General features: G+C 52.5%; 1 protein-coding gene across 5 annotated transcripts in view; it reads left to right on the forward strand.

Annotated features, from left to right (window-relative positions):
* Window positions 1–8002, forward strand: part of TCF7 (transcription factor 7) — a 31691-nt gene extending 23689 nt beyond the window's left edge. Inside the window, exons 6-11 of one of the 5 annotated variants that reach the window (XM_029216387.1) lie at window positions 798–890; window positions 2136–2255; window positions 2678–2840; window positions 2952–3059; window positions 3574–3622; window positions 6261–7964. In XM_029216387.1, the coding sequence (XP_029072220.1) occupies window positions 798–890; window positions 2136–2255; window positions 2678–2840; window positions 2952–3059; window positions 3574–3622; window positions 6261–6283 (556 nt within the window). In that variant the 3' untranslated portion in view covers window positions 6284–7964. Of the gene's footprint in view, window positions 1–797; window positions 891–2135; window positions 2256–2677; window positions 2841–2951; window positions 3623–6260 lie in introns of all 5 variants that reach the window. The other 4 variants (XM_029216386.1, XR_003792629.1, XM_029216389.1 and 1 more) reach the window with 4 other exon arrangements.
* The last annotated feature ends 1445 nt before the right edge of the window (window positions 8003–9447 follow it).

The following is a 9447-nucleotide window of genomic DNA, read 5'->3' on the forward strand; positions in this document are numbered from 1 at the left end:
AAGCTCCACCTTGAACACAAATCAGGACTACCCTTACGAGTCCCCGCAGGATTTAAGCGCACCGGGCAGGTTCTGGGAACCAGAGCAGCACTGCTGAAGCTGGTTGATCCTCCGGTCCCTGCCCTCTCAGAACTCAGTCCACCTAGTGCACAAGTCAGGCAAGAGGCCAATTACAGAGCGCTGTTGGCAGTGCTTTGAGGACTGTAGAAGCCTGAAGGGACACCTCATCCAGTTTGGGATCTCAAGGGCTTTCAGGAGAAAGGGTGTTTTGGCCAAGCAAGACCTTGACAGATGACCAGGAGTTTGAAGCAAAGTGGGACAGAAGAACAGTCCTAACAGTGTCAACAGTGAGTGCAAAGGCCTTAAGGCAGGTATGCAGGTATCAAGCCCGAATTTCAGGAGGTGAGGCTGGAGGGACCCCAGGGACCTACTAACCTGGGTCCCAGGAGAATGCTGCCATTTCTACCCCTTATACACGAGTAGAGGGAAGGTAAGCCTGTAGAGCAGGGGTTAGGAACCGGGCCGCACAGCAGGAGGTGAGCGGCAGGGCGAGCCCCAGTCCGTGGAAAAACTGTCTTCCACAAAACCGGTCCCTGGTGCCAGAAAGGTTGGGGACCGCTGCTGTAGAGGGAAAGGTTGCCCTCTGGTGGCACGTGTTTAAAATATACACTAGAGTGGTCCAAGCAGAAGCCAATTTGCCTTATTACACTAGGGGTCAGGCCCAAGCAAGGTGGGGAAGTCGTTCCCCACATTTGGCAAGTAGCCAGACTGCTAACAGCTATCTCTCCCAACCACAGGCCCAGCCCTCCTCTCTACCCCCTGTCCCCTTCCTGCGGATATAGACAGCACTTCCCCGCCCCCACCGCAGCCCCTGGCGCCCCCTACCCCAGGTGAGTCCCCTACCCTGCAGCTAGGCTCCTGCTTCCTGTTGCCCAGGCTTCAGTGCCCACAAGAGGCCACGCCCAGGCCAGTGCTTGCCCTGTGTCAATCGTCTGTCCATCCGTCCGTCTGTCATTCTCCAGCCCCACGCTGCCCTATACCTGAGAATGAAGCCAGTGGGAGTGCAGGAGGCCTAAGCCCAGGCCATACAGTGCAAAACACGACAGAGCAGCCAGAGACAGTGCATGTACACGTGTGCAGGTGTGTGTGCACTCACCTCTGTTGTGCATCCTGCTGAGCAAAGGATGACTCAGGACAGCAACCCCCGAGCTCTGCCCAAGCTGAGGCAGAACCTTTTACATGCATCTCCAACCTCTGGCCCTTAGGGGCCACCTGCTCAGTTATTCCATACCTGTGCAAGCAGTAAGGGACAGATTGGTATCCATAGAACATCAAGAAAGTAAAGTGGGAGCTATGTGTTTATGTGTGTCCTTTCACTTGGCTCACTCCCTCAGTGACAGGCTTGTGCGCAGGTATGGAACAAGGAATTCAACAGACATCTCTAGCCCACAGCCCAGGGTGGGAGGTATAGACACAGCAGCAGCAGTTGAATGGGCTAGCTGGGTGATGGGGAAGCCCCGAGGAGACCCCAGCCATGTCTGATGGGTCAGGGAAGGCTTCATGAAGAGGATAACATCTCTTGAGTGAGGGGAACAAAGGGAACATCAGTAACTGGAGATGGCTGGGGGTGGGAAGTGATGGGACATGGGGTGGGGGGGGTGGGGCCAGAAATGTCAGCAGAGATGGCCATACAGGGCTGTGCAAGCCCTAGGGAGGAGCCTGGGTTTTATTCTGTGGGCAGTGGGGGAATTTCAACAGAAGTGGCCAAGAGCATTCAGGTGTTTTTAAAAGGTCACTGGCTGTTATATAGAGAGAGGCCTTGAGGGGTCAAGGAGGAAAGTAAGGGCAGCCACAGGCTGAGGCTGAGCTGGTGAGGGCAGGAGGTAAGAAGGGGACAGATTCAAAAGCTATTCAGGACTTCAGTAACCACCTGAATTTGACATACATGTAGATTTTTGCATCGTGTCTGTGCAGTGTGTTGGGAGCAGGTATTTGTATGTATTTCTGTGTACTTGTATGCAGGCCAGTGGAGGTGGGTATCTGTTCACCCTCTTGTACTGTGCAGGGGCCTCTCTGTGTCCAAAGAGCTGGCCCGTACATACCTGGCTCAGTGTTAACTCTTCTTCTGCCTTTAGGTTCACCCATCCACCCCTGATGCTAGGTTCCGGTGTACCTGGTCACCCCGCAGCCATCCCCCACCCAGCCATTGTGCCCCCTTCAGGGAAGCAGGAGCTGCAGCCCTATGACCGCAGCCTGTGAGTGAAAAGACACTCAATGGGGACTGGGGGTGGGACAGGTAAGCAGACCTCAAGATACACATTCCTCCCCCCAGGCCCAAGCCTGCTGCCTGGAAGCTCCAGGGACTGCCAGGAGGCCTCTGGCCAAGCCGTCCTTTGGCAATTGCCACTGACCAGTTTTTTGATCCTCAGAAGCAGGAGGGGAGTGGGTGGATTTAGTTTGAGCCAAGAGGGGAGGGGCTCTCCTTACTTAGCTGCAAAATTCCTATAAGGAACAGTTACCTAGCTCTGCTCACCTACTTTGGGGCAGCTAAAAAAAAGATCCCATTTAAAAAACCCTAGTATCCAGGCACTTACACATACACTGGACACACTAGAGGAGAGTGGTAGCATCAGGACACCATGGGGGCCCCTGAGTGATCTGTTCGTGTGTCCTTCAGGAAGACGCAGGCAGAATCCAAGGCAGAGAAGGAAGCCAAGAAGCCAACCATCAAGAAGCCTCTCAACGCCTTCATGCTGTACATGAAGGAGATGAGAGCAAAGGTCATTGCAGAATGCACACTCAAGGAGAGCGCTGCCATCAACCAGATCCTGGGCCGTAGGGTGAGGCCACGGGGCAGGTGGGCTGGTAGGGGTGGGCCCTGACTACCTTCACCCCGGTGCAGCCTGCTGACTCCCTGATGCACCTCCATCTGCTCCCCTTCCCCTCTGCAGTGGCACGCACTGTCCCGGGAAGAGCAAGCCAAGTATTATGAGCTGGCCCGCAAGGAGAGGCAGCTGCACATGCAGCTCTACCCAGGCTGGTCGGCGCGGGACAACTACGTGAGTGGCCAACACACAGTAGGGGAACCTTCAAGATGCCAGGCCACAGTCTCACCAGGGAAGTTGGGACTACTGTCCTGAAGGCACAGAGGAGGAGGGGAATAGAGGGTCCAAGGCCTCCCATGGCTAGCTCAGAAGAGGATCAGATGAGGGGAGCTGCCCCTAAAGGCAGGCTCATTTTCCCCAGGATGTACTTCCACACAGGGCTGTTGTCCAGCACTTGACTGGGCTACATCAGCACAAGCGGAGGAAGGGGCCCGGAAGTCACCTCCTGCATTCAGAAAGGAGACCAGTGTGGGAAAGGGAGGAGGCCCCAACTGCTCCGTGATAACCTAGAGCAAAAAGTGCAATCAAGAAACATCAGGGCCCCCAAGTCAGAGGGAACTGTGGACCGGGAATCCCAGCGGCAGCCAGACTAGGCAGCAGGCTGCAGGTGTCCCAACCACTCGCTCACTGGGGTTACAGTGTCCACCTCCCAGCATCCTCTGAGCATCCTCCACTTTGCTCCCTGCAGGGGAAGAAGAAGAGGCGGTCACGGGAAAAGCACCAAGAATCCAACACAGGTGAGGCCTTCCCTCAGCAGTAGTGGAGGCTCCTCTCGGGTCCCCAGCTCGCGAGCGGCCCTGCTCTGGCCCAGGAGAGGGGCAGAGTACTGAGCCATGAACCTTTAGGGCCTGGGCCCTCTGGAAACGAGGCCTGCATCTCACAAGTCAACCCCCCACAGGAGGAACAGCTACACTAAGTCCCAGGGAAGACCTGCAGAAGCCAATTCTTAGAGCAGTGCTTTGTGACCTGCCACACACACACCCTTGCAAGCCCTGCTAGTGGCCAGCCTCTGCCAGAGAAGCTAGTGAGGAACTGTTTGATTCAAGACTAAACCCAAATACTGCATCCTGGTTAGCTCTGCGGAGGTGAGCAGCAGGCTGTCTGGGTGGAGGCTGAGCCAGGCCCCATGCTTGAGCCCAGCAGTCACACAGCCTATTGGCTGGTGCCTAGCAATTTCTCTATCGCCCCACCCCCAGTTCTCACGGAGGCGCAAAGTGCTCTGTATAGAGGACTCGGGAGGCCGCACCCTGCCTCAAGTCTTCCTCTGGGTGAATTCCTGTCCCAACTCTGATACTTCACACTCCGCATCCACGAGCGACTTTCTCAGCTGTGCTGCCCCACACAGGGAAGCTGGAAGCTAGGACTGGGGCACGGGAGAGTCCTCAGTCCTTTTTCTAAGGTTGAAGAATGGGCTTTACTTTCCTTCTGGAAAAGTATGTAGCACAGGCTTAAGCTACAGCCGCAGGGGATATGGGTCAGGCAGATTGCACACTGGCAAAGATGAAGAAAAACTGGATAAAATGGGCAGGGAGTTGGCAGGGGTGGGGGGTGGGGGACCTAAGGCAGAAGAGGCTTGATCCCCACGGGCCCCCCACGTTCTTCTCTGAGCTCCCTTGCTGCAAGGGGCCCCACAAGCCACAGAGAGGAGCCAGTCTGATAGGGTCCCCTCCCTCCCCACCCCCGCCGTTCTTCCCACTGCCTCTACACTGCCAGCTGGGTGCCACCCTTTCCTGATACCTTGGCTTTGGGCCCTGGGGCTCCCACTAGGGCTGGCTGTGCCGTGGAGAAGCCCTTGCCTGTAGGGACTGTGGGGTATCTGTGACTGGCTAACACTGATGTTACCTCTTCTTTCTGGGCCCTGCTCTGCCCTGCTGCCTGCCTGCTCGCCCTCTGCCCTGCTCTGCCCCTCTGGCATGGCTGTGAGCAGACCCTGGCTCGCCTAAGAAATGCCGTGCTCGCTTTGGCCTCAAGCAGCAGACGGATTGGTGTGGTCCGTGCAGGTGGGTTTGTCCCCACCACTGTCCTCCCTTTGCTTCAAGCTGCTTCCCTTACTCTCTGCACATGTTCTGCTGGGCCTGCTGCCCTCCTTTGGCCCCTAGCCCCCAACATACCCGCAGACTGGGGAGCCCATGCCTCCTAAGAATGGGAGTGAACACAACAGCTCGTGGGGAAGACCACTTGGGTCTAAGAGGAAGGAGGAGAGACAGACAATGCTCTAGGAGCAAAGGAAAGGCAGACTTAGAAGGTATTTCTGGTACCTGGTGCCCAGGGTTCCCTGGTAATGTTGGTCTGGTGCTTATCAGGCCTAGCAGGTCCTCAGCAGACAAATCACACACACAGCATCTAAATGGCCTGAGCCCCTGTTCCCAGGCCTCAAAGTCATCACGGTCCACCAGCTCCCTCACTTCTTCCAGTTGGGATCCCTGCTGTACCATACCGAGCCCTAAGAATAACGAAGTGACTGTAGTAGAGAAAAACCTGAATAACCTCAATGCCCAGTGGCCATGTGACTTATATCACGTACCTGCTGAGACCAGCGGGCTCAGAGAGGTAGGGAGATGAACAGAGGTACCCCTGGTAGCCATACGCAGACCCTGTGGCATTAAACCTGTATGTTTCACCATACAACAGAGAAATATTTGTGTATGGGAAAAGAAAGTATACCTACCAAATGGTTAAAGTTGCCTAGTTGAGGTTCAGGCCAGGCCTGCTAGGGCCAAGGCTCAGGCTGCTCCAGGCAGTAAGTTCACTGACTCTAGGGAATACTTGTCCAGCCCCTATGAGTGCCCACCATACTCCCTGTCCAAGGGCAAAGAGGAATTTGGGGAAAATAAGTATGTGTGTGTATAAGTATGTATGTGTATGTACACATGATGGGAGGCAACCCTGTTCTCAGAGGAGGCCCTATTCCATCCATTCCACGCTACTCAGAAACAAAGTGTTGTCCAGAGAATAAGATGGTAGACAAGTCACTGTCCAATTCTTTCCCTTCTCCGCCCCTAGCCTAGCTCTGAGCATTTGGATTGCTCAGCCCTAGAAGCCACAAGCCCATTGCAGCCCCCCCACCCCCCCCGCCGCTTCCTTAATCAGATCTGAGCCCCACAAATGTGAAGCAGACCCTCAACAGCCTAGACTAGGAGATAGCTGCCCTGGAAGATAGCAGGCAGCCCACAGGCCAAGCTACAAAAGGTCCCTGTGCCACCTTGTGGTTCTGCTGGGAGCTGCACCTGTCCCTAGGTCTGGGCCAGGCTCAGCAGTTGTAGCGCTAAGCATGAAGGCACAGACATATCACCTAAGTCATGGGGAGCTAGGCCTATGCAAGGACAGCATTTTCTGGTTGTGGAGTATGACTATGAATTCACCCTCTGTTTACAGATAACTCTCTTCACTATTCCTAGGAGGAAAAAGAAATGCATTCGGTACTTACCCGGAGAAGGCCGCTGCCCCAGCCCCGTTCCTTCCGATGACAGTGCTCTAGGCTGCCCCGGGTCCCCAGCTCCCCAGGACTCACCCTCGTACCTCCTGCTGCCCCACTTCCCCACAGAACTGCTTGCTAGCCCTGCGGAACCGGCGCCTACATCACCAGGTCTCTCGGCCACTCTCAGCCTCCCAGCCCCCTGGGCCCCCTCAGGCTCCTCACAGCAACCTGCAGAGTACACAGGTACAGCAACAGGAATCTCAGAGACAGGCAGCCTAGCATGCACAGGACACATGGCTTCCTCCAGGGGCCCACCCTCTGAGAGGAGACGACAGAGCCCCAAAGCACGTGGAAACCGGCCAGGGGCCCTGTTGGCTCCCTCTCAGAGTCCAGGCCCTGGAGATTTCAGAGGCTGCACATCTTCTGCCTGAACATGGGGCCATCAATTCAAACTGCTCCAAGTGGTGGGAATTAGATCTGCGTTGTGTCATTTGATTAAGGGCATCCCCTCATGCCTGTGGCAGACTGGATCTATTCTTTTTACCATCTATCTTGCTAGCCAGATGCCCCTCCCTGCCTCCCTTGCTTTTCTGCTATAGGTCATAGATGGACTGGACTGAGCCCAACTGCTTTCCCTACTTCCCCCACCCAACCCCACCACTGCCACGCCCTCCCCATACAAGATACTTCATGGACCAAGAACAAGCTGGTTTACCAAACAATATGTAAGCATGGTCACAACCACAAAGCTCAAGACAACAGTGTTTCTCTCTTAAGGGCCTGGAGAAGCCCTGTTTACAGAAAACCAGCTGCTATCTGTAAGCTGGACCAAAGGAAGCTTCTTGCCACGTTCTTTGGAGCTTACAAGAAGAGGAGTGAATGGAATAGGTTAAATTTAGGCCTATCACCCTAGCCAACAGGAATAACCTGACACCACCTTAAAGGCAAGTGTGGGTGGTGAGGGTATGTGGCTCTAGTTCAAATTACTCAGAAATGTTTCCTAAGGAACTCAACCACCTAAGAAGCCCTGATACCAAATGCCTCAGGCACTAGTGGCTGCAGTCAACGGTTCAAGTAAGTCATGGCTCAAAATCCAGTGTGCATCCCTACCTGCTCTTGAGAGCCTTTTTCACAGAGCCAGTTCCAGCCTATCCACATCATTCTAGCCAGCTCTCAGACAGTTGTAAGAGGGCAAGCCAAACCTCAGGACAACCAGTGCCTATCTTCCAGCGTGAAAGTAGGCCAGCTTCAGTTTCCCTATGGGGCTGCAGGAAGAAAGACTATTACAACCAAAGCAAGGAGCCCAGAAAACCTCTAGTGGTGGACATCGGGTTTGCACCACAGCCTACTTTAACCCATTTCTGAGCCAAGCTTCAACCCTGAGCCTTAAAAAACAAATCTTTAATTTAACTTAGTTGGGTTTTTTGCCTCCTCTTCACTGTACATAGCCTGAGTCCAAAGAGAAAGGGCTATACCCCTGTACCCACACACACCCTCAACAAAAGCCGTTAGTTCCTACTTTAGCCACTGGCTTCTCAGAATCCAAAGATCGTATGTTCTGGTGTAGTGTTGCAAGAAGTCTTGAGAGAAAAAAGGACCATTGTAGTATTCAAAATATTTTTGTATTGTTAATGCATATTACAGAAAAACTTTTCTGATATGAGAATAAAGATACTTTTTACTGGGTTTCTTTTTCAAAGCTTGACTCTGAGGAATAAGCTGTTTCAGTGACAGAGTATAACACTCTTTCCTTTTCTTTTCCACAGCCACAAAGTTTATTCTCTATTATGGTACACATGTTCTCAAGACCCTGAACCTACACAAGCCAGGGATTGACTTGTCATCTCTCCTTAAGGGGCTTGGGCCCTGCTCCAACCCAGAGAGCGGGGCTCATGCTAGGTATAAGTTCCCATTGCAAGCCTTGATCTTAACCCCCCAGTCCTCTGAGCTCACCCCTGATGCAGGCACAGGCCAACCTACCCCACTGGCTCATATGAGAATGGACTGGAAACTGCCGCCACAGCCCCTAAGAAAACCCAGCCAGAAATAGGCACGTATCATCACTGGGCTCCATTTTCCTCTGAAAGCAGAGAGAAAAGACAGAAGCACATAGCCTATTTTGAGGAAAACATGAACACACAGGGATCTTTTATAACCTGGTATCATCATAAAATCCAAAAGATGGGTATTTTAAGAGCACCCTTTCCTCCCAAAGACTGTAAGGTACATGAAGTATTTCTTGAGGTAGTCATATTCTTATACAAAACTGAAGACTGATAAATCTACAATCTTTTTCCACAGCAGTTTCCATCACGTTTAAGTATAAACTTCTTGAGACCCATCATGAATGTAAAAGGTGTCACAAAGCCACCTCAAAAGGTCAGTCAACCATTAGGTACAAATGGTGGGCAAGAAGTATTACAACAGCCAGCTGCTGGATCACCATAATGTACTGTAATTTTCGCTTAACAGAGTTAGTTTTTTGGATTTTACGTTTAAAAATATAAAGAAAGTCATCTTCCAGAGTAGTGTCTATTTAAAGTAGGCCACTGAAAGTTGTAATCCTAGACTTGCTTTTTTCTGCAAGGGTGCTAGAGGAGACCAGCCATTCTCTTGACATCTGTCCCATTTAAAGAATTCCGCTCTGGCTACTGGCCTAGTTGTTTCAAAAAACATTTTAACCAAGGCTTATGCAAGACTGGGTTGCTGCATCTGATCTGGTGTCTTATTTACAGCACAGGGGGTACGTGAACAATGCACTCTTTGTGTATGTGAGGGTAAAGAGGGGGGCTTTGCCAACCTTGTTAAAATCAAACCAGCCTTTTAAAAGAAACTGACTTCAAAGAGGAAACTCAAATCTTCTTAGATCATACCAGCACATTCCTGTGAGGGCATGGGGTGACTTGAGAGTGTAGCCCCAAATTCAACTTCAAATACCACAGCAGTCCCACCTCATTTCCAGCCAAAAACATGCTGTTTTCTGAGACATAAGACAAGACATCCCAACCTCCCTTACACATTCCTAGACAACTGGCAGATTTGCTTGAAATACAGATCTTGATCCCTCCCCTGTTACAGCTGCTCTCCCTGCCCTCAAGTCAGAAGACATGGTGAGGGCTCAGCCCAACAAGCTAGCAGGGCCTT

The sequence above is a fragment of the Monodon monoceros genome, unplaced genomic scaffold, assembly GCF_005190385.1.
Source record: "Monodon monoceros isolate NGI ecotype Baffin Bay Population unplaced genomic scaffold, NGI_Narwhal_1 Super_Scaffold_12, whole genome shotgun sequence".
Lineage (NCBI taxonomy): Eukaryota > Metazoa > Chordata > Mammalia > Artiodactyla > Monodontidae > Monodon > Monodon monoceros.